This window comes from Zootoca vivipara, chromosome 2, assembly GCF_963506605.1.
Source record: "Zootoca vivipara chromosome 2, rZooViv1.1, whole genome shotgun sequence".
Taxonomy (NCBI): domain Eukaryota; kingdom Metazoa; phylum Chordata; class Lepidosauria; order Squamata; family Lacertidae; genus Zootoca; species Zootoca vivipara.
Window position 1 is genome coordinate 8,545,788 of NC_083277.1, and position 25,174 is coordinate 8,570,961.

A 25,174-nucleotide genomic window follows, 5' to 3' on the forward strand; every position below is an offset into this window, starting at 1 on the left:
ATCAACCAAGCAACTAAAACCACACAGGCGGCCATTATCAGACAGACTAGGCCGCTTTCCAGACTAGGCCAAGTGGAGGTAAGGGGGGGGGGGAAGAGGGCAGGGATACGTGATGGGTCAGAACAGGGGGGGGCACAGGGATGAAACCTGCCCTCTCCACAATATCTCACCTCGGCTTTGCAGACTAGGCCGCTTTCCAGACTAGGCCAAGTGGAGGTGGGGGGGCAATAGAGGGCAGGGATACGTGATGGGTCAGAACGGGGGGGGGGGACACAGGGATGAAACCTGCCCTCTCCACAATATCTCACCTCGGCTTTGCAGACTAGGCCGCTTTCCAGACTAGGCCAAGTGGAGGTGGGGGGGCAATAGAGGGCAGGGATACGTAATGGGTCAGAAGGGGAGGGAGAGACACAGGGATAAAACCTGCCCTCTCCACAGTGTCTCGCCTCAACTCAGGGGGACTCTGAGGCTCAGGGGATCTGAAGGGGGGCTATTGCCCTCCATTTTACAGACTTAACACACAGCAACGTGTGCAGGGCCAGCTAGTTTTTTATAATAATACTTATTATAATATTTTATTTTTTACAATTTCAAATAAACATTTTGCAAACTTGGAAATACCCAATGACTTCCCTTCTTCTCTTTCGATGGTTTTTAATCTACTGTACTTGCACTTTGACGTGCTTTTGAACTCCTAGGTTGGCAGGAGAAACTAGCCTAAGGACTCCTAATTAATCTCACCTCTTCACAACACCCTGATGACTCGGCCAAGTGAGCAAACATGGCTGTTTGTTCCACAAATTTTTATTTGGGGGGGGCGAACTTCTACATTATCAAGAAACTTAAGTGATCCACACTGAACAATTACCGTTATCGGGGATCCTGATTATCACTGTCTACACCTGCCACAGATTCCTGAAGGGAGTCTCTCTAACTTTGGGTTATAAGTATGCAAAAAGAGCTCTGCTGGAGCAGGCCAAAGGCCAAAGGGGTCCAACTTCCTGTTCTCCTGGTCACCAACGACAACCTCCCTGCTTGTGATTCCCAGCAATGGGCATTCAGAGACTCCCCCCCCCCAGCAATTGTCCTTGTTGTTGTTTAGTCGTTTAGTTGTGTCCGACTCTTCGTGACCCCATGGACCAGAGCATGCCAGGCACTCCTGTCTTCCACTGCCTCCCGCAGTTTGGTGAAACTCATGTTCGTAGCTTCAAGAACACTATCCAACCATCTCGTCCTCTGTCGTCCCCTTCTCCTAGTGCCCTCCATCTTTCCCAACATCAGGGTCTTTTCCAGGGTGTCTTCTCTTCTCATGAGGTGGCCAAAGTATTGGAGCCTCAGCTTCACAATCTGTCCTTCCAGTGAGCGCTGCAGCTGGTTCCCCTTTGTGTTCTGCTGGTTGCCGCGAGCAGTGAGGGGCAACCGGCAGAGACCAGCGGAACACTAGCTACAGCTGGTTCCCCTTTTGCTAGACAAATGCCTTGTGTGCTTATTTGTTTTCTTACTTGTTTGTGTGCTTGTGCTGGTTTTCTAGGGCTGCTGCCTCTTGGATCTGCCTCTTGGATCTGGGTGACCCATCTTTTTGACCTAGGGCAGCAAATCTCATACGTTTGTTAGGGGGGACCTAGGCCTCTTCCTCTTTCCCCCTTGACCTCAAGGTTTTCAAGATGGAGGTGGAGGGAACAACCATAGTCACCTGCAATTCCTGTGCAATGTTTGTTTTCTTGCCAAAGGATGTGGGTAGCTACACCTGCAACAATTGCAAGTTGGTTGCCCTACTGGAAAACAAGGTTGCCCTTCTGGAAGAGAAGGTGCAGCAGCTTCAGGGGCGTGTATCTACGCTCCAGAGAATTAAAGAGCTGGAGCTTTTCTTGGATGCAGCAGAGCACACTGTCTGCACCAAGGAGGAGACAGGGGATCTCCCTGAGGAGGAGGTCAGTTCCCCAACACAGCAGCCAGATGTATGGAGGAACGTGACTCATAGAAGTAGAAGGCCCAGGGATCGCTCTGAGTGCTTAGAATTACACAACCGTTTTGAAGTGCTCATGGAAGACGAGGAACAGACTCCACCTGAGGATCTCTCCCTCATCACAGTTGATGAGGAATATGAAGACGAGCAACCAAGTCAGTCCTCTGGAAATATGCAGGTAACCTTGGAAGGGACAGCACATAGAAGAATCCCAACCAAGCCTATGAAGAGGCGTGTAGTGGTGATTGGGGATTCCCTACTGAGGGGTACAGAAGCAGTGATCTGTGGGCCTGACAAGATGTCTCGAGAGGTGTGCTGTCTACCTGGGGCCAAGATCAAAGATGTAACAGAACGGCTGCAAGGAATCATAAAACCCACCGACAAATACCCCTTCCTTTTGGTGCATGTGGGAACCAATGACACTGCAAGCCATAGCTTACAGAAGATCAAAAATGATTATGAGGCTCTGGGCAGGAAGTTGAAGCAATTAGATGCACAAATTGTCATCTCTTCTGTCCTCCCAGTTGAACGACATGGCCCAGGGAGAGAGGGAAAAATAGGGGAAGTGAACAACTGGCTTCGCAAATGGTGCAAACAGGAACGGTTTGGATTCCTAGATCACGGTCTGCAGTTTCTTGAAGATGGACTTCTGGCAAGTGATGGACTGCACCTCACAAAAGTTGGGAGGAATGTTTTTGCCACAAAACTCAAAAACCTCATCAGGAGGGCTTTAAACTGACTTATGTGGGGGAGGGAGACAGTGGTCCTGAAGGTAGGAGTCTATCAAATGCTGAAGATGATCATCCAAATGTCAAGGACCAAATGGAGCAAGCAGCATGCAGACCTAGTGGTGGGACGAAAATATCCTTAAATAAGAGACATGGGGGAATGATCAACGGTCTTCAATGTCTGTATACTAATGCACAGAGCATGGGAAATAAACAAGATGAACTTGAGCTCTTGGTACAGCAAACTAAATATGACATAATAGGCATCACTGAAACCTGGTGGGATGAGTCTCATGACTGGAATGTAGTAATAGAGGGATACAATCTATTTAAGAGAAATAGACCAAACAGGAAAGGAGGAGGAGTAGCTTTATATGTTAGGGATATGTATACCTGTGAAGAGATCCAGGATTTAAAACTTCAAAGCCAAATTGAGAGTATCTGGGTCAAAATTAAGGGAGAGAAAAACAACAGTGATCTCATTGTGGGAGTTTACTATAGATCCCCAAGCCAAACTGAGGACACAGATGATGCCTTCCTGGAACAGATGGCCAAGCATTCCAAAGGAAGTGAGATGGTAGTAATGGGGGATTTCAACTATCCTGATATTTGTTGGATGTCAAACTCAGCCAAGAGCATAAGGTCGAACAGATTCCTCACTGGCCTTGCAGACAACTTCATTGTCCAGAAAGTGGGAGAAGCAACAAGAGGATCAGCCATTTTAGATCTGGTCCTAACCAATAGTGATGACTTGGTTAGTGGGGTAGAAGTGGCAGGATCATTAGGTGGGAGTGACCATGCTCTTCTGGAGTTTATTATCCAGCGGAAAGGAGCAACCAAGCATACTAAGGTCCAAATTCTAGACTTTAAGAAAGCCGACTTCAGAAAACTTAGGGAAACGCTGGGTGAAATCCCATGGACAGTAATACTAAAAGGGAAGGGAGTTCATGATGGTTGGGAGTTTGTTAAAAGGGAGATATTAAAAGCACAACTTCAGGCAATACCAATGAGACGGAAACATGGAAGGTGCCTAAAGAAGCCAGGCTGGCTATCTAAAGAACTTTTGACTGAGTTAAGATTTAAAAGGGATATGTACAAAAAATGGAAAAGGGGGGAAATCTCCAGAGAGGAATTCAAACATATAGCCAGCACGTGTAGAGACAAAGTCAGAAAAGCTAAAGCACAGAATGAACTCAGGCTCGCCAGAGAGGTTAAAAGCAACAAAAAGGGCTTTTATGGGTATGTCCGTAGCAAAAGGAAAAACAAGGAAACAGTGGGGTCACTCAGAGGAGAAGATGGTGAAATGCAAACAGGGGACAGAGAAAGGGCAGAACTCCTCAATGCCTTCTTTGCCTCTGTCTTCTCCAAGAAAGAAAACAACGCCCGACCTGAAGAATATGGAGCAGATGATTCAGCAGGGGAAACACAGCCCAGAATAAGTAAGGAGGTAGTACAAGAATACTTGGCTAGTTTAGATGTATTCAAGTCTCCAGGGCCAGATGAACTACATCCAAGAGTATTAAAAGAACTGGCAGAGGTGATTTCAGAACCACTGGCAATAATCTTTGAAAATTCCTGGAGAACAGGCGAAGTTCCAGCAGACTGGAGGAGGGCAAATGTTGTCCCTATTTTCAAAAAGGGGAAAAGAGAGGACCCAAACAATTACCGCCCAGTCAGCCTGACATCAATACCAGGAAAGATTCTAGAGCAGATCATTAAGCAAACAGTCTGTGAGCACCTAGAAAGAAACTCTGTGATCACTAAAAGTCAGCATGGGTTCCTGAAAAATAAGTCATGTCAGACTAATCTGATCTCATTTTTTGACAGAATTACAAGCCTGGTAGATGAAGGGAACGCTGTGGATGTAGCCTATCTTGATTTCAGCAAGGCCTTTGACAAGGTGCCCCATGATATTCTTGTAAAGAAGCTGGTAAAATGTGGGCTAGACAATGCTACCATTCAGTGGATTTGTAGCTGGATTACTGACCGAACCCAAAGGGTGCTCATCAATGGCTCCTCCTCATCCTGGAGAGTAGTGACTAGTGGGGTGCCACAGGGTTCTGTCTTGGGCCCAGTCTTGTTCAACATCTTTATCAATGACTTGGATGATGGGCTTGAGGGAATCCTGAGCAAGTTTGCAGATGACACCAAGTTGGGAGGGGTGGCTAACACCCCAGAGGACAGGATCACACTTCAGAATGACCTTAACAGATTAGACAACTGGGCCAAAGCAAACAAGATGAATTTTAACAAGGAGAAATGTAAAGTACTACATTTGGGCAAAAAAAATGAAAGGCACAAATACAGGATGGGAGACACCTGGCTTGAGAGCAGTACATGTGAAAAGGATCTAGGAGTTTTGGTTGACCACAAACTTGACATGAGTCAGCAGTGTGATGCAGCAGCTAAAAAAGCCAATGCAATTCTGGGCTGCATCAATAGGAGTATAGCATCTAGATCAAGGGAAGTAATAGTACCACTGTATTCTGCTCTGGTCAGACCTCACCTGGAGTATTGTGTCCAGTTCTGGGCACCACAGTTCAAGAAGGATACTGATAAGCTGGAACGTGTCCAGAAGAGGGCAACCAAAATGGTCAAAGGCCTGGAAACGATGCCTTATGAGGAACGGCTTAGGGAGCTGGGTATGTTTAGCCTGGAGAAGAGAAGGTTAAGGGGTGATATGATAACCATGTTCAAATATATAAAAGGATGTCATATAAAGGAGGGAGAAAGGTTGTTTTCTGCTGCTCCAGAGAAGCGGACACGGAGCAACGGATTCAAACTACAAGAAAGAAGATTCCACCTAAACATTAGGAAGAACTTCCTGACAGTAAGAGCTGTTCGGCAGTGGAATTTGCTGCCAAGGAGTGTGGTGGAGTCTCCTTCTTTGGAGGTCTTTAAGCAGAAGCTTGACAGCCATCTGTCAGGAATGCTTTGATGGTGTTTCCTGCTTGGCAGGGGGTTGGACTGGATGGCCCTTGTGGTCTCTTCCAACTCTATGATTCTATGATTCTATGATTCTATGAAATAGGTTTTGTGATCGGAGTTTTTTATAGCCACGCTTCGCAAGACGAAGCGGCGGCCATAGAAAACCTCGTCGTCTTGCGAGGCAACCTCCGATCGCAAAACCTATTCGTATAGCGAAAAATTCATCTAACAGGGCATTCGTCTAGCGAGGTACCACTGTATACAATCACACATCCAGCAACGGAGGAGTGAAATTCTAACACCCCTTGCTAAATGAAAACTCCCGTCCATTTAGGTGAGCAGCAACAAGGAAGCCTATGAATGAAAATGTTACAGTATGAATACCACAACTTACTAGATAGTGTGTGTTTTTGTTATCGAAAGCATGGGAAGCAATCAAGGAGCCTTCACTGCTCCTTGAGAAAACATTCAGAAACTGCAAAGACCTGGGGACATGTTTTCTTTATTTTAATTTTAAAAAAGATCATGTGGTCACTGAGTTTATGAGTCATTTCCAGGCAGGGGTGTACCCAGGATCAAAACTAGGGTGGGGGCATGCCATGGTCGTTCAGGGGCAGGGCCAAGGCACGGGAGGGGAGGGGCCACAAAGTGGGAATGTGGACGGGGCCATGGAGCCCATGTGAAACTGACTCCGGGAAGAAGTTTCATCCTGGGCGCTGCCCCGGGGGAGCGCACATGTGCGGCCAGGGGCATCACAATAGGGGGGCGGGAGGGCCCAGGCTCCACTTTGTGGGGGGCAGCGCGGCGCTCCCTCGCCACCTCCACCGACGGCTGCCCCGCCTGAGTAGGAGGAGGAGGGATTGCTGGCCGAGCAGCCGAGAAGCTGCACGCTCAAGTTGCCTCTGCCTCCCACAGACCCGGCAGGGGCACAAGCTGAGGTCCACCCTCCTTTCCCTCCCCAGGGGCAAGGCCTGGCTCTGCGGCTTAGAGCCCCTCTTCCTTCTCCACCTCCTGCTGCGAAGACCCCTCCCCTTTCCGTGGCTCCTGCTGCTGTTGCAGCTGCCAGGAGCGACCCATGTGCAACCCTTGGAGTCGGGGCCAGCAGGGGTTGGGCACGCCATTGGGCCGCAGCCGGCAGGAGCAGTAAGTGGTGGCGGCAGCGCCGCCGGGGTTGGGCTGGGCTGGTTAGGGACGCGGCTCCCGCGCTGCCCTCACGCTGGAGCTCAAGGAGGGGAGGGAGAAACGGAGAGGAGGAGGAAGCCGCTTCCCTGACTCCATTGCTCCTCCTTTCCCTTCGCACGGGTCCCTTCCTCCCAGTGGCGTCGCTAGCCTTTATGCACGTGACATACGCCCCACCCCCCAGGCGGGGTGCCTTCTGATTTGCTGCCAGAAAGCTAGTGACGCCGCTGCGCCTTGCTGAGCCGCTTCAGGCTCTTCTTGTGGGACCCCGACGTGTCTCCAGCTCAGCTTCAGCCACCGTGAAGCAGGACGATTAAAAAATTTTTTTTTTGCTTCTGGGGGGGGGCAGCTGCCCCACCCTGCCCCATGCTGGGTACACCCATGTTTCCAGGAAAGGAAACACCCAGTGGCTGAAAACTGATAAAGTGAAACTTAACTCGAGTCTTTGGTGAGGGAGCCATGGCTGCTGCAGGGGGTCAAATCCAGAATCTTTGTGATGAAGCCACTTGCTCCATCTGCCTGGATTACTTCAATGATCCAGTGACCATCGCAGAGTGTGGGCACAACTTCTGCCGATCCTGCCTGTACATGTGTTGGGAGGAATCGGAGGCAGGGGCTTCCTGCCCTCAATGCAGACAAAGAGTTCAGAGAAGGAACCTCATCTGCAACCGGCAACTGGCTAACGTGGTAGAAATAGCCCAGAATCTCAGCCTTCAAGAGGGAGAGGGAGGAGGAGTCTGCGAAGATCACCAGGAGCCCCTGAAGCTCTTCTGCAAAGTCCACGAAGCCCCCATCTGCCTGGTGTGTGACAGATCAAAGGAACATGAAAATCACAAGGTGATTCCTCTGAAGGAGGCTTTCAAGGAATACAAGGTAGGAGATCCCTGGATCTTGAGGGGAGAAATAGCTGTGGATTCTTCTTGGTAGGTTTTCTTTTTAATTATCAGGTCCAAAGTAGGGCTCCTGGGATGGCTGGGAGGAGGGAAGTCATAGAATCGTAGAGTTGGAAGAGACCACAAGGGCCATCCAGTCCAACCCCCTGCCAAGCAGGAAACACCATCAAAGCATTCTTGACAAATGCCTGTCAAGCCTCCGCTTAAAGACCTCCAAAGAAGGAGACTCCACCACACTCCTTGGTAGCAAATTCCACTGTCGAACAGCTCTTACTGTCAGGAAGTTCTTCCTAATGTTTAGGTGGAATCTTATTTCTTGTAGTTTGAATCCATTGCTCCGTGTCCGCTTCTCTGGAGCAGCAGAAAACAACCTTTCTCCCTCCTCTATATGACATCCTTTTATATATTGAACATGGCTATCATATCACGCTCATTTCACACGCTAGCAAGGTTATGCTTAAAATTCTACAAGGCAGGCTTAGGCAGCATGTGGACCGAGAACTCCCAGAAGTGCAAGCTGGATTTCGAAAGGGCAGAGGAACCAGAGACCAAATAGCAAACATGCGCTGGATTATGGAGAAAGCTAGAGAGTTCCAGAAAAACGTCTACTTCTGCTTCATTGACTATGCAAAAGCCTTTGACTGTGTCGACCACAGCAAACTATGGCAAGTTCTTAAAGAAATGGGAGTGCCTGATCACCTCATCTGTCTCCTGAGAAATCTCTATGTGGGACAAGAAGCTACAGTTAGAACTGGATATGGAACAACTGATTGGTTCAAAATTGGGAAAGGAGTACGACAAGGTTGTATATTGTCTCCCTGCTTATTTAACTTATATGCAGAATTCATCATGCGAAAGGCTGGACTAGATGAATCCCAAGCAGGAATTAAGATTGCCGGAAGAAATATCAACAACCTCAGATATGCAGATGACACAACCTTGATGGCAGAAAGTGAGGAGGAATTAAAGAACCTTTTAATGAGGGTGAAAGAGGAGAGCGCAAAATATGGTCTGAAGCTCAACATCAAAAAAACCAAGATCATGGCCACTGGTCCCATCACCTCCTGGCAAATAGAAGGGGAAGAAATGGAGGCAGTGAGAGATTTTACTTTCTTGGGCTCCTTGATCACTGCAGATGGTGACAGCAGTCACGAAATTAAAAGACGCCTGCTTCTTGGGAGAAAAACAATGACAAACCTAGACAGCATCTTAAAAAGCAGAGACATCACCTTGCCGACAAAGGTCCGTATAGTTAAAGCTATGGTTTTCCCAGTAGTGATGTATGGAAGTGAGAGCTGGACCATAAAGAAGGCTGATCGTCGAAGAATTGATGCTTTTGAATTATGGTGCTGGAGGAGACTCTTGAGAGTCCCATGGACTGCTAGAAGATCAAACCTATCAATTCTTAAGGAAATCAGCCCTGAGTGCTCCCTGGAAGGACAGATCGTGAAGCTGAGGCTCCAATACTTTGGCCACCTCATGAGAAGAGAAGAATCCTTGGAAAAGACCCTGATGTTGGGAAAGATTGAGGGCACTAGGAGAAGGGGACGACAGAGGACAAGATGGTTGGACAGTGTTCTTGAAGCTACGAACATGAGTTTGACCAAACTACGGGAGGCAGTGCAAGACAGGAGTGCCTGGCGTGCTATGGTCCATGGGGTCACGAAGAGTCGGACACGACTAAACGATTAAACAACAACAATCATATCACCCCTTAACCTTCTCTTCTCCAGGCTAAACATACCCAGCTCCCTAAGCCGTTCCTCATAAGGCATTGTTTCCAGGCCTTTGACCATTTTGGTTGCCCTCTTCTGGACACGTTCCAGCTTGTCAGTATCCTTCTTGAACCGTGGTGTCCAGAACTGGACACAGTACTCCAAGTCTTTCTCTCTGCCAGGGGGACAAAGGGATATTCCCTTGAAATACTCACAGCTGCTTCAAAGATTTGAACTGGGACAATGGTAGGGAGTGAAAGGGTTAACCTCATCCGCATCCCCCAGCAAGGTTGCTTTGTACACATGAAGAATACTGCAAACGTAAATTGCACATACACAGGGCTGTCTTAAGTACATCCAGCGCCGTGGCGCAAAAGTTACCTCCGGCGCCCCCTCCCTTTCCGGCGGGGCAGGGGCTATTGGGAGAGAAGGGGGCAGTGGAACACCAGAAAAGAAGGACGTGGCCCCCGCACCATGCCCGGGGCACGGGAGAAGATGCTCCTCCCCGGCTTCCAAGGCCTCCGATAGAGGAGCCTGTACAAGGAGGCCCTTCTCTTTCTCTTTCTCTTTCTCTTTCCCTTTCTCCTCCTCTCCTTCCTCAGCGTCCCAGGCCAAGCCCCGCCTCTCAGCCCGGCCCGCCTCTCAGCCGGGCTGGGCGGAGGCAGAGCCCGCCAGGCACCATGTGCTGAAGGCACTGGTTGCTGCCCGAGCCCAGCGGCGTCTCCCTCTTCCCCTTCCTCCATCTGCCGCTGCTGCTGCGCTTGCGAAGGACCCAGCTTGGCCCAATGGCCACGGAGCAGGAGGCAGTTGCCACGACGCCACCTGTGCCCCGGGAGTGATGGTGGTGGGGAAACAGGCACCAGTGATGTGGAGGAGGCCCCTCGAAAGCCGCTCCCGCCACTGCCACTCCCTCCCACTGACAGCGGCTCAGCAGGCAGGGGATTCCCGCTGTTGTGACGTGGGGTTTGTGATTTCAGCTCTCTTGACATAATATGCTGGAGACAGTTCTCTAGTAACACTTCTTTATTAAAGTAAACAAGACTGACTCTGAGGACAGGAAAGCTACATTTATAGGGACGGGGGACTAGCTAGAAAGGGATACATTTTGGAGAGAACAATATCAGGCAATCACAGGGCTGCCTTTTGGAGGGAACCAATAAGACAGAGGATCCAAATACAGCAGCTTAAATGAACCACTAGTAGCTGTACCCTCTGGAACCAAAAGGCAGTTACTTTATCCTAATGCAAATACAGACAATAATAATACAGATATAAAATCCTTTGACTCAATACACAACACCCGCGGCCGAGGGAGAGGAAGTGGCAGCGGCAGTGGCACCATAGGGCTTAGTAGCTCATTGCGCCCTGCCAATGCTGGGGTGCCCCTGAGAGGCCGGTGCCCTGGCACAATGAGCCACTAGCCCCTATGGGAAGGACGCCTCTGCACATACACAACTAAGTACATGTCTCCTTTGGCTAGCAGGATGCCTCCTCAAAGCCCTGCAAAAGAGAGCAGTAAGGGATCAGCTGTAGGGGGGTACCGGTGGCTAGGAATTGACCAGATGGTGCAGGATTCCCCCCCCCAAGTATCTGTTGGAAGCAGATTTAGGAGTAGGGGGGTGGAAGCACATACTGGTGGGGAGCACGCTTATTCTGGGGGTGCTGCGGCGCCTGTGCAATGAGGTTTCAGCCGGGGGAGGGGCTGAGGATCTCCTCCCACCCCAAATGGAAAAGGACTCCGTGATTCAGAGTAGCATCTGCAAAGACTAGGGATAAAGATGACTTTGTCATGACAACTCAGAACTGGAGGTTCCGGTTTCCGCCGGCAGGAATGGCGGACCTGTTTTCCATCTCTCTGACCTTCGTAAGGAATTTGGCGGTTGCTAGGGGAGTAAATGGCAACCCCCTACCCTCTCCGGGGGTTACGGAGAGGGGCCGCTGGCCCGCAATGCCCCCAGACCCACTCCGACTGTTTTTGGAGTGGGGGGAGCTTGGGCTGAGCACTTACGAGGGCGAGGACTCCCGGACGCTAATCTGCATGGCGGGGATTTCCATGGTTAAAGAAGATAATTAGGCTTAAATCTATGGACATACTTCAGAAGGAGGGGAAGAAGCGCTGTTTACTGCTGAGAAATTTATGCTGCTGAGGGAGAGGAGTCAAAGGCTGTACTGCATCTGGAAGAAGGATTGATGGGGACGGAGCGATAAGGGAAGTGAGTTTTTATTTTTTCTTCATATATGTTGCCTCGTACCTTCCCGGACGCGATGTCCTGGCTTGTTTGGAGTGAAAGAGAAGCAAAAGACTGTGTGAGTTGAACTTTATAACTGTTGTTACTGAGCATATTTTTTAAAGATGTGGAGTTGCCGATGAGAAAAGCCCCCCCCTAGTCGGACGGAAGGAGTTCTGGACGCGTTCGGAGGATTTATGAGCTGTGACGCACTTTAAATTGGAGCAGCGACCTGAAGCTAAGTTCAGCTATAGGGCAAGGAGATCCATTAATTTACCAAGAGTTTATGGTTTGATGTTTGGGTCTCCTGCCTGGAAAAGCTGTAAATTCTATAAAGATCGTAAATCTTCATGGCTATGAGAGAAAACGAAAGTGATTTGAGCTTTTTAAGATGGCGCTGCTTCGAGCTGCTTCGACGCAACAGGGAGCTCCACTAAGAAGATTTATGGGGAGGCTGGACTGATTAACTCACACAGGAGAAAGAACATCTGTGAAACTTTGTTTGATATTTATCTCAGCAGCTGGGAAACAATCGGTTGAAAGTGGAAAACATCTAAGTGACTGTAAGGGGAAGATCTGGATTATTATGAACTTGGAGGACGATTTGAACTTTAGAAAAAAGACGGCAGTGGACGGTTGCGAGGAATTCCCAATTTCTTGAAGCATGGGAACCCAAATAAAAAATTCTTTAGATGATTTGGCATAACATTCGGTTTGATTGATATATATATGTGTATAATTTGAAATATTGAATGTGATATAATTGGTTTTAATTGGAAAATTAATAAAAATATTAAAAAAAAAAGACAACTCAGAACTGGAGCTGTGCTATTATACATAAAAAATAAAATCCTCATTCCGGGTCCTGCCTTAGCCCTTCCTCCTCCTCCTCCTCCTCCTCCCACGTCTCCCTGGGACCTGAAGATGAGATGTCAAGCTGGAAGCCTCCTCGGAGAAGACAAAGGAGCAAGCGTGGCGGCCTTTGCTCTTCTCCAAACTAGTTAGCAAGCTCCGCAGTCGAATGGCGCCTCTGGGACTGGCCAGGGGGTGTTGGCTGCCAGGAACTGAGGCGGCCTTGAAGTAAGAAAGGGGCCCTTGCTGTTGGGAATGGACAGACAAGTCCCAGGCCCCTGTGGGGCAGTGTGAGGAGGCACCTCTCTTTGGGGCTCAGAGACCAAGAGGAGGACTTCTAAGGAGGCTGAGAGAGCACTCTGCAAGGGAGCATGTTCGAGAAAGGGTGAGGGGCTGCAAGCTCTGCAAGCAAGGGGGGACCTAACTGGGACCCTGAGCCCCACAGGGGTGCCGCAGAAAGAATGTAGTTGGTCCAGGGAGCCATGGACCCAAAAAGATTGAAAACCTTTGTACTTTTATTTATTTCAGTACACTACTTTGCTATTATAGCAAGGCCACTGGGTGCAAGAAGCCAATATAACTTTCATCTCCTCTCTTTGTGTCTCAATCAAACCTGAGTTCCTCCTTTTCTCTTTAGGGAGAGATCTGTCACCACCTGAAGATTCTGAGGGGAGAGAGAGATGAAATTCTGGCCTATCAAGCAGACCTGGACGAGGAAAGCAAAGACCTCCTGGTAAGTGTCTGTATTGTTACGATGGAGGGAACAAGCACTTGAAGAATTGAGTCAGGACTGAGGAGGGATGGGGAGATCTGCCCATTTATTTCTAATTTTCCCATATCAGTTTGTTTATTAATTTATTATTCTGAAAATGAATAAGATGTTAGGGTAAGTTGTTGTTGTTTAGTCATTTAGTCATGTCCGACTCTTCGTGACCCCTTAGGGTAAGTACCTCCTTGTATAAATATTTTGATATGTACTCTACCCTCATAAATATATTTATTGTGAACATTACCTGGCTGGGTCAACCATGAAAAATTCAGAGATGTGAATTTCAAAGGATTGTTCTGTTTTGGTCCCCAATTTTTTTCAGCAATTGTGAATTAGGTAAGTTCACATTTGAATGCAACTAAATTGAGTTTATTTCCCATTGCCATTTATTATGTGAAAAGCAGTCAAGGAGAAGCCTGATGAGAGGGTGAAAGCAGTTCAATTCACATCTTGATTTACCATAAATATTACTAAAGAATTATCTTTCTAAATGTGTGCTCTTGTTCATCTTTAGGAAACTGAGGCCATTTTGAACCTATAAAGATAACAGAGGAGCTATGGGGATAAACTCTGCACTTTGTCCTCCTCCTCCTCCTGTTTCTGTTGCCTTCCTACACATAAATGGCTCCAGTCTAAACTGAGGGGTGTTTTATATCCATGGATGTTCTCTGGACAACTATGAACTCTGGTTATGCCATGCCCCAAAACATGCAGGGATATTTGAGGCTAGGAAAAAAAAGCTCCTTCTTTTAGGCCGTAGCCCTCTGCAAAAAAGAAGTCAACAGAAACAGTAATTAAAAATCAGAAGTGTCCTCCCTGTTGAATTCTCATAATTCTCTTCCTGATGTTTTGAAGGCTGACCATCTTCCACACTCAGACTTCCTTTTTTCTTGCAGGAAATAACAGAAATGCAGAGGCTGGAGACTGTGGAGAAGTTCAGACAACTGCACCAGCTCCTGGAAGAAGAAGAAAAACGTCGAATGAATCATGTGGAAGAGGTGAAGAAGGAGATTGCAGGGAAAAGGGATGAGCAGCTGGCCAGACTCTCCAGGAAACTCTCCTCTCTTGAGAAGATCATCCAGGAGATGGAGAAAAAGTGTCAGCAGTCAGCGAGTGAACTCCTGCAGGTAAGACGGTGGCAGGAGCAGCCCAAGGCTCCAGGAAGAGGCTGCCTCCCATCCTTTATGTGTCCCTTTCTTCTTCTTTTCCCAAATAAATTTTTATTACTTTTTTCAACAGATTCTTTACATCGACATATAAGTTTTGGTTTTTTTACACTGTATAGCACTTTCATGCTTTGACTTCCCTCCTCCCTTGAGTAGGTAGTATAATTCACTTTACTCGCGCACCTTAAAATTCAATCGTTTCCTACAGATAAATGCTAGCTTACTAACAAAACTTTGTATCTATATTACATCATTATTGTAGGATCTAGTTTATACCCGCCAGACTCTTTACATTCTTATAATTTAGTCCAAAAAATTACTCCACTCTTCTCTGAATTTCGTGTCCTCCTGGTCGCGGATTCTGCAGGTCAGGTTCGCCAACTCTAAATATCCCAACATCTTCACTCGCCATTCCGCAATTTTAGGTATTTCTGTCGTTTTCCATCTCTGGGCTAGTAATATTCTCACTGCCACTGTGGCGTACATGTACAGTCTTTGGTCTGCTTTCCGAATTTCATTTCCCATCAGCCCTAACAGAAAAGCCTTGGGTTTTTTGGGGAACGTATATTTAAATAATTTTTTTAGCTCGTAAATTAGTTCCCAGAAACTTTTAACTTTGTCACACCTCCACCACGTATGGTCGAAATCACCATCTGCTACCAGAATGCTTTATCCTTCTTTCTGTACATTCTTGCCAATTTTACTGGCGTCATGTACCAGCGATATATCATTTTCATTACGTTCTCTTTTAGAACTGTGCATGCTGTAAATTTAAGGTTTTCCTTCCAAAGTTTTGACCAATCTTCAAACTAAATACTTATGTGCCCCTTTCATGTATGCAAGGAATGCAGGGGCTCAGTTGATGGAGCCTCTAGTCAAGTTTGTAATGGACAGGAAGAACCAAGAGACCTGGGATGCTTAACTCACCTGAATGCAGACTAGAGATTCTTCTGTGGTCTTGATAGAACTGGAGGTGGTTTTCTGCTCTTTGCTGGTGATTTGTGTCCGAATGCTTTCCTGCTTGGCAATGCTGCCCTCCTGCCCTGGGCTGGGCTTCACCTAGGATGCATTCAGGCCTCCTTCCGACATGAGCCAGTTTCTTGACCAAGCTTCTCTTCCAGTTTCCTCCACAACTTCACAACTTCTGGGTAGATCCCCTTCCCCATGTATCCAGATTGGCCCAAAATGGCATAGCTGCCAAGTTTCCCATTTTTCGCGGGAAACCCCGGTATTTAAAGCCGTTTCCCGATGTTATCCCGAATGGCAAAAAATCCATAATTCCCCTGGATTTTGAAAGCAGCTCCTGCCAGCCAGGGGAGGTTCCTTCTGCGTAGAAGTGACTTTCGAAGCCGGCGGTGGCCATTTTTGGTGCCCATAGAAGGGCAAAGCGACACCGGAAGTTGCGTTGACGCAACTTTCGGTGTCACACGGCTGCCGGTCCCGGATTCTGCAGTCCGGGACTTGGAAGGTAAGCTTCTGTGCATGTCCAGACATGCGCACAGGGGGGTAGCCAGGATCAAAATTAGGGGGGGGCAAGGGGCGGGGCCAAGGCACGGGGGCAGGGGCCACAGTGGGGCAAGGAAAGCCATGGTCGTCCCCCTCCCCCCCCGCAACCAGCAGGGGCGAGGGAGCACCATGATCAGCCCGAAATCAGGCTGCTCTGACCCCCTCCTCCCCCTCCGCGATCAGCAGGGGCGAGGGGGCACCAGGATCAGCCCGAAATCGCAAAGCGTTTGGCTGGCTTTCCCTCCACCCGCCCCACAGCCAGCCGGCTAGAAGGGACGGGCAGCGGGGCAGGCTGACCAGCGGCCCTGCTTCTAGGGGGGCCAACTGCCCCCTCCTGCCCCCCTGCCTACGTCCATGCATGCACAGCAGCGACTTCCGGTTCCACGCCGCTGTGATCCCTTATTTTTCAATTCGGAAGTTGACGCCTATGAAAATGGTGCTCAGTCACAGTGACCAAAGAGCAAGACAGAGGGACTCATCCAGACTGCTGCTTGTCCCACCCCTTTCCTCCAGGAAAACCCACTCTTTAGTGCTGAATTAGAGCAAACCTCAGCCAGTTTTTCTCCGGATTGATCTTTGCTTTGATATTGCACTAAGGAGCAGATTTTTCCGGAGGGAAAGTGGCAGGGCAAAGCAAAACCCTTGGAGCTGTGTTTTCTGGGCACAGGAAAAGCAGAAGTGTGGATGAACCCAAATAAACACTGAGCTGTTTTATTACCCCTTTGGGGGCATTTTATGCTGCATATGCTTTTTTAAAATTTCCAGTTGGAAAGTAGAATTTGAAATTTGGGGACTTCTATGGAAGACCATTTGGGACAGTGCCCTGGTAGGATTATCCTGTAGGCTTACTTATGTCTGAATTGCACAATGCAAACTGCATTAAAGTGAATAAATTATTATCTAAGACATGAGATGGGTTGGAATCTTCTATTGAAGATAGAATTCCCAATATAATTCATAATTTCAGACTAGAAAAATAAAAGCTGTGAGAAACCAAAACTGACTGATTCCACCATCCCTACCCAAAAACCTGGCATGCGCCAGGCAGACTGAAATCCGAGGGCCAGGGTCTGAGGGGGTCTTCCTAGTGTGGCTTGTGGTGTTCAGTTAATTCCCTTCTCTTTCCCCCTCTAGGATGTGAGAAGCACCTTGGAGAGGTAAGTGGATCTGGCTCATTTCCATTAGCATCCCTCCATGAGGCTGGGATGCAAGAACCTCAAACATGGCCCTCCAGGGGCTGCAGGGGAGAAACTGTAGGACTCACTCCCTGCAGCATCTCACAGGTAAAAATAGAGCCCCTTCTTTTGAACTTGTAGCCCCCCCCCCCAATTCTCCCTCCAAGGTTCAAGGTCAACTTCCTCCTCCCTCCCCACATCACTTCACCCAGGGATGGGGGCACTTTTCTTTCTCTTGCACTTTCTGTTCATAGACTTTGTGGTAATTTCAAACATCTAGAAGAGAAAGTGCCAAAGATGCTTGGGAAGAGCTTAGGACGTACCAATAGATTTCCATGTCCAACTAGAAACCACCATTCAACTCTGGTAACTCAGCCCCTCTGAGGCACTTAGGGAGGGAAGGTCTGTCGGTCTAGAATAGGTGGGTTCTTTTTCTTGGGAGCGTTTCCAGCGTGAGAGGCAGAAGGTGGTCTGGAGAGGGGTGTTTGTGAAAGTCTGGTTGTTTCCTGCCTCTGGAGGGAGAGTCCAATTGGGCATGGAGTTGCACCCTTCCTGGGTGAGAGGGGGGGTGATGGGAGGGTGGAGTTGTTCTCCTTGACCTCTTGGCAGGCTCCGGGAGGGAGGGGTTGCAGACATTCCACTTCAGGGATTTGGTTCTTACATCCTGCGACCTTACCAGAATGTTGTTATGGGGCAGCATCATTGGAAGCCATGGGAGCCCTACAGTGGTGTCGCTTGGGGTTACATCTTGTCCCTTGTGCTGTTTAGCATCCTTACAAAGCCACTGACAGCTGTCCTGAGGGGTTTTGGACTGAGGTCTCACCAATCTGTGATGGAAATAAACTTGATGAGAAATAAACTTCCCCTTGGTTCATTTTATTGAAATCACCTGTAATAATTAGGGAGAAGGTGCCAGAATGGGGCCATTCATTGTTTTTCTTTTCACCAGGTATGAGAACAGAGAGAGTCCAGAGAAGCCACTGCCTTTCCCTCCAGAACTGAGGAACTGGATCTTGGAATCCTGTGAACTAAATCACCTTGTGGAGGATGCAATTAAACAACTGAAGGGTAATGAAAAATGGCTGCCAGGATTTCACACTGGGAATTCTATTCCTTCTTCAGAAGTGAACATGCCAGGCTCTTATTGCATGGAATTGAGGAACCCCAGGATAGCTTCCTTCTCGGTGCTCCAGCCTTCATTTCCTGTCCCCCAGAATGGTCCATGTATATTGTGATGCTGGATCCTGTAAAGAAAGCCTGAACCAGAGTGTAGAGCAAAGTTGGGATTTTTTCCTCCCATCATGTGCTTCTGTTTACAATTCTACGGAACCTCCTTTTCCTTTTGGTTCCCCGTCTACACAATCTGGGTTTGTCCTTTTGGAGGTTCTCCTGCTCTGAATGGTGTCAAAGGGCATTAAGAAGCCCCCAGTTCCCCCTCTGCCTCCTGCTCAGGCTTGTTTCTCAGCATTGGAGCCAAGGCCTGAGCCGTCTCCTCCTCATACGTCCCCCCTGCAGCTGCCATATCTAGCGCTTCAGCCTTCAAGATCTCCTAAGGGTTCCCCCATTGAGGATGGAAGCAAAAGCACATGAACCCCAAAGGGCACAATTCTGCTTAAAAGGTTCATGAGGAAGTCTGAGTTTCATTCCTGCCTATAGACTAGTATCCTGGTTTCCTGCTCAATTTCATAGATTTTGCTTTATTTCATAAAATTTATATACTGCTTGATTGTGGGGGAAAGCACAGAACATTAGACTCCAATCTAGAGGCACCTGGCTAAGCTAATCTGCAGCAGAGAATCACAACAGAGCAGCATCTACATACTGTGTAAATCCTGAACTTAAAGGACGCTGACTCAGCTACAAGATCTTGGAGAAGGAGTCTGGGAGGGCAAGAGTTAACATCTCCCTGCCCTTAAGCAGAGTCCATATGTACGTGTTAAACAGTTTAATAAATTGTTCTGTGCATGCTTATGTTCACAAAGGTGTGAACATGAGCCCAAATACTTTGATGTGGCAAGTGAGGGAGCAATATGTATTATTATTATTATTATTATTATATTTTTGTTTAGTATATCATAGCTTCGAAAGCCGAAATAGAGTAGGGGTATTTAAAATGAGTGTCGTCATAGCAATCCATGGTTAAAAGTAGAAGTTGGCAAATGTGTCCTCATTTTTGCTCTTCAAAATATGGCAACTGTACACTTGTCTATCATGACTGTCTTAGCTCCTAACTGGTAACTTTTTGAGTTATTCCTGCTTTCCTCTAGGGAATTAGTTTTATGGTTTATATTCAATCCAAAAGAGAAACATGGAATAAGCCGTACTTTGTGAAATTGCCCTGCCACATGCCTACTCTTCCCTGGCGGCAAGGCCTAAACTTCCAAGATAGTAGGGAGGAAGGCAAGGGGAGACCAAGTGGGTGAGAGAGATGGAGATGAGGAATAAACAGGCTCCTCATTTAACTGATTTTTACTTCTGGGTCCAGAACATGACCCCTGCGAAAGTGAGGGGGACGCCTATATGTGCTTTTGTGTTGTATTTTTATGCTGTGAACCACCCTGAGACCTATGGATGAAGAGCAGTAGGCAAGTGTGATATTATTATTGTGATGTTTCGTGCCCGTCGGTACCCTCAACCTCTTCCCCTATAGCACCGCCAGCTCTCCCTCCGGAGGCTGCTGGGGCTGCTTGCGTTACCCGGGGAAGGGTCTGGCTATACCTCTATGGCTCGAACAGGGGTTTTAAAACACTTCTTTAACCGGTATCGCTGCCACCACCCGGAGGGGGTCCACTTACAGACCTCCGGGACAAAGAATACACGTTCTGCCTGGTAGAGGGCAAAGCAGCCTAGGACTGGGTTTAGCAGTGCGACCAGGAAGGACCAAAATCCACAAGAAATCTCTTTTAACTATTTATTATAAAAATAGCATAACAAAGTAACATGCAACAGTTCTCAAAACAAAGGGAATACAAAGATAAAACAAGAAAGCATAGCTAACTTACAAGTACAAACTTAGAATAAGGTTGATCCAAGACTGCATCTCTCCATCCGGCAAATTGCAGTCAAGAGCCACGCAGACCTCAGTCTTTCTCAGGCTCTTTGAAGATGAGCAGGACAGCAGTACCTTGCTGGGTCATTTTGCAAGACAAAAGAGGACAAAAAAAGCTCATCTCTAACAGACTTAAATCCCCACAACCCTTGAGGTGTTCCACGTGGGCTTATGGCTCATTATCCAATCTACGTTAGAGTTGAGATTTGAATAATCCAATCAAGGAACCTACAACCGTTAGTCTTGTCAATCAAATAGAGGCTACACAGATGTCTTGTGTTTAGCCATTAATCAACCTACAGGGCAATTAACGCCTTCAGTTCTTGGAACACACCGGACAGAGCTTCCTCCCTAATTTCTTATCGCACAGGAATGGGAGATTTCACAGCTGCAGGGTTACACGGGATCAAAAGAGCCAGAAATCTCTCTCTTAGAGTTCAGAAGTTTACTTTCCCAGGCCGTTCTCCCTCTCAAGGGCCAAAGTCCCATGAATCTTCGCAGTTCCCATAATGCTCTGTACCTAAATCCATGACAATTATTATTATTATTATTATTATTATTATTATTATTATTACAGGGGGGTCCTCATCCCCCACCCCAACCCAGAGGTCCCCAAAGCCCAATTCCCACAGAGATTGTCAGAGGAAAGCAGCTTCTCTCCTCTCCTGCCTCCTCCAATTCTCCTCTCTTTCCCCTTCACTAACACAGAAGAGATGAGTAAAAGCTTTACTGGGTGGTTTTTCCTCTTAGAAAATGCCTGGGTTGAGAGGAGGGCAGACACAATACACATCAAATATAAGAAAGTGAAGAAAACTGATTTAAAAACCAACAAGGATGATATTTATTCTGATGAAAGTCTGCAAGGAGGAGTCTTGCATGTGATGCAAAGAAATCCCATTGATCTGAAAGGGAATCTGGGGTTTTTGGTTGTTGTTTTTTTTTTAAAGATGCCCGTTTCTGTCTCTTGGCTGACTCTGCCTAATCTTCTCTTTCCCTCCTCTTCTCCCAAAACAGCAAATGTGACTCTGGATCCAGACACAGCCCACCCCTGCCTCATCCTGTCCGAGGATCGAAAAAGTGTCAGATTGGGAGATGAAAGGCAAGACCTGCCCACCAATCCTGAGAGATTCAACAAGTGGCCTTGTGTGTTGGGACTTGAGGGATTCACAGCAGGCAGACATTTCTGGGAAGTCAATGTGGAAAGTGCGGAATGGTGGGAAGTGGGGGTTGCCAGGAAGTCTGTGGGGAGAAAGGGCTACTTCTCCGTAAGGGATGAGGGAGGAATCTGGGCTGTGGGGAAGTGGGGAGATGAGTATATGGCCTGCACTTCCCATCTTGACTCTCCTCTGTCCCTGAATGAGAAGCCCAGGAGGATCCGGGTGACTCTGGGCTATGAAGGGGGACGTGTGTCTTTTTCTGACGCTGACTCAGGAGCTGAACTCTACACGTTCTCAGGAGCCTCGTTCTCTGGAGAGACCCTCCTCCCTTTCTTTCGTCTGTGGGAAAATGAAACCCACCTCAGTATCTCCTGAGGAGACTAAATCTGCCTCTCAGGCCCAGCAGGAGTTTCTCTCCAGACCCGAGTGACTGATATAAAAAACATTTACCAGCCAAGAGCACATTGGGCAGTTTTTCAAGGGGACCTTTGAGGGGATTCATTCCAGTCAAAATCAGCAGAAATAACAAAACAAAAATGAGTTGTTGTGGCTTTGCATATTACTTCCTTTTCCCATAATTCCCTCTGCAGCTTACTTCTTAAAGAGATAGTAGTACTTTTAACAGTCCTGCTAAATAATATTTTCCTCACCTTTGGCAGGGACACAGGTGGCGCTGTGGGCCACAGAGCCTAGGGCTTGCTGATCAGAAGGTCGGCGGTTCGAATCCCTGCAACGGGGTGAGCTCCCGTTGCTCAGTCCCAGCTCCTGCCAACCTAGCAGTTCGAAAGCAGGTCAAAATGCAAGTAGATAAATAGGAACCGCTACAGCGGGAAGGTAAACGGTGTTTCCGTGTGCTACTCTGGTTCGCCAGAAGCAGCTTTGTCATGCTGGCCACATGACCTGGAAGCTGTACGCTGGCTCCCTCGGCCAATAACGTGAGATGAGTGCCACAACCCCAGAGTCGTTCGCGACTGGACCTAACGGTCAGGGGTCCCTTTACCTTTACCACCTTTGGGTTGTGGGTTTGAGCCCCACGTTGGGCAAAAAAAATCCTGCACTGCAGGGGGTGGGACTAGATGACCCTTGGGAGACCTCACAACTCTGTGATTCTAAGAAACCTTCCTCTCCCCACGACCTTATGCAACTGTGAAAATGCATATATCATTGGATGAATAGAGGACTAAAAAATGAACCCCTTCACCCACGTCAGGCAGGATAGCTCCTTGCTCTGGAGACCTTAGACAGGAAGAGAATGTAAAAGAAATTGAACAAGGTGTCAGCTTCAAATGTCCTCTGCAAATACAGCCTCGCTGTATCCACACTTTGTCAGAAATAAACCTTATTTACAAGCTAGATTCTATATATTGGGGGCGTCAAATGGGGTGTCCTCTGGATAGTGCTGGACTCTTAATCTAAGGGTCACCAGATTGAGCACCACGTTGTGCAAAAGACTCCTCCATTGCAGAGATCCATACTAGATTACCCTTGTGGTCCCTTCCAACTCTGCAATTCCATGATTTTATGTTGGTTGCCATCTCTGCCTCCAATGGCAGTGAGTGCCATAGTTCAATTATGCGCTGCACAATGAGGGACTTCCGGTCTCTTGCTGTGGGAAATGGCTGCCTCCCACACGAACGGACTCCAGCCGTGCTAGTAATTCAGGGCTGATATGGGGGTAATTAGCCCTGGCAGATTCCCCAGGGTGGGGGAGGACTGTCTCACAGACCCAGGGATTGCCTGTGATCTGTTGGCTCGCATCACGGTACAAGCGGCAGGGTCGCTGGGTCTAAGAGCTCAGCACGGCAGGCACTCTCCACAGCCACTCCTGCATGCAAGAGACACCAGATTTTCATAATTATAAGATTTGGGGGGAGGGAGAACAGGCATGTTCCAGCTGGAGGAGAAAAAAAGGGGAAAAAACTGCTAAATTATACAGTCGTTGGATGTTGAATTTCAGACTTTAAAGGGACGCTAATCTTGAAACATGGATTAAGGAGGTGAGCAACGGCTATCTTTTCATATTTACATCATGATTTGGCGAAGCTCAGCCAGAAATAATTTAATTACTTAAATGAAAACACAAGAGGTGAGAATTATAATTGAATGCATGATATACAGCCCTCAATGGAAAACTTTAATGAGAAGTTGGCAAAACAAGATCAGATATTGAGGCACCCAGTCATGCAGGGACAGAATGTAAGGTCCTCTTGACCAGAGCCAGAGAAACTCCATTTTAAATAGGCAGCTCCATTTCAGCTAAATATTATGTTCAGCACAATATTGCAGCAAATAAGCAGACACAGCAGTTCAGCAGATCTATGCAAGCATCTAACCACTGCAGCTGCTAGAACAATCTGTCAAGGAAAGAGCTCAGCACAAGAGCAGCTAAGTGACAGACTTTTGTTGTTTAGTCGTTTAGTCGTGTCCGACTCTTCGTGACCCCATGGACCATAGCATGCCAGGCACTCCTGTCTTGCACTGCCTCCCGCAGTTTGGTCAAACTCATGTTCGTAGCTTCGAGAACACTGTCCAACCATCTCGTCCTCTGTCGTCCCCTTCTCCTAGTGCCCTCAATCTTTCCCAACATCAGGGTCTTTTCCAAGGATTCTTCTCTTCTCATGAGGTGGCCAAAGTATTGGAGCCTCAGCTTCACGATCTGTCCTTCCAGGGAGCACTCAGGGCTGATTTCCTTAAGAATGGATAGGTTTGATCTTCTTGCAGTCCACGGGACTCTCAAGAGTCTCCTCCAGCACCATAATTCAAAAGCATCAATTCTTCGGCGATCAGCCTTCTTTATGGTCCAGCTCTCACTTCCATACATCACTACTGGGAAAACCATAGCTTTAACTATACGGACCTTTGTCGGCAAGGTGATGTCTCTGCTTTTTAAGATGCTGTGACAGACTAGCTAGCCACTAAATTAACCAGCATAAGCTATAATAGGACACAGGTGGGCTTGAGAGGTAACTGCCAGCTAGTTAGATGCAATAATAGGTATGCAGCACCACCTAGTGGGGCAAGGACAGCAATGCAGCTTGAAACAGAAAAAGGCAGCCGGGTGGGTAAAAACTACTCTGATTGGCTACAAGCACAATAGAGCAATGATGCTGATAGGCTTAAGAAGATTGCAAGAGGCTGGGCTTTGCTATATGAAACATGTATAAGAACACCCCACGCAGCTTTGGAGCTGTGCATTTTTGCCTGAATGCACCTATTGCTTTTGTCTGACAAAACAATAAACCTGTTTTTATAACTTTGAAACTTTGCTGCCTGAAATTTTCTTCTGATCTTTCTTTGGAGTCCTGGTACACACTGCAACAATATGGCAGCCCGGGCTGAAGACGGAAACAAAATGGCGATTATTATTGCGCAGTTACAAAAATAAGAATTCTTATGGAAAAGAGCTCCTTTGGACTTGGGGTGTGTTTCGTTCTAAAATATATCTGCTTGTATGGATTATATTTATACAGTCATACCTCATGTTACGTCCGCTATGGGTTACGTCTTTTCAGGTTGCATCCTGCGCGGAACCCAGAAGTCCCAGAATGGGTTATTTTTTGGTTTGGCACACGCACATGCGCAGAAGCACCAAATCACGTGCAGAAGCACCAAATTGGATCACGCGCGTGTGCAGATTTGGCGCTTCAGGGTGCGGCCTTTTCATGTTGTGAATGGGCCTCCAGAATGGATCCCAGATGTACCACTGTACATGATTGTAGACAGAAATTGTGGACAGAAGGACAGAGAACGTTGGATCTCTGCCAGCTCTTCTAGGGCCCAGAGGAGCTTGGTGGAGGTCCTTTTGTTCTCGGAGGGATTTAAAAAATCTTCATATAATATACAGCTGGGAAGCATGTCCCACA

The 25,174-nt window shown here is 47.6% G+C and overlaps 1 protein-coding gene across 1 annotated transcript in view; it reads left to right on the forward strand.

Moving 5' to 3' along the window:
- The first annotated feature begins 7,248 nt into the window (after positions 1–7,248).
- The window catches only part of LOC118080236 (uncharacterized), a 33,334-nt gene continuing 15,408 nt past the window's right edge, over positions 7,249–25,174 (forward strand). Inside the window, exons 1-6 of the mRNA XM_060270922.1 lie at positions 7,249–7,674; positions 13,127–13,222; positions 14,155–14,385; positions 17,065–17,087; positions 18,055–18,173; positions 21,169–21,685. Of these exons, the coding sequence (XP_060126905.1) occupies positions 7,261–7,674; positions 13,127–13,222; positions 14,155–14,385; positions 17,065–17,087; positions 18,055–18,173; positions 21,169–21,685 (1,400 nt within the window). The 5' untranslated portion in view covers positions 7,249–7,260. The remainder of the gene's footprint in view (positions 7,675–13,126; positions 13,223–14,154; positions 14,386–17,064; positions 17,088–18,054; positions 18,174–21,168; positions 21,686–25,174) is intronic.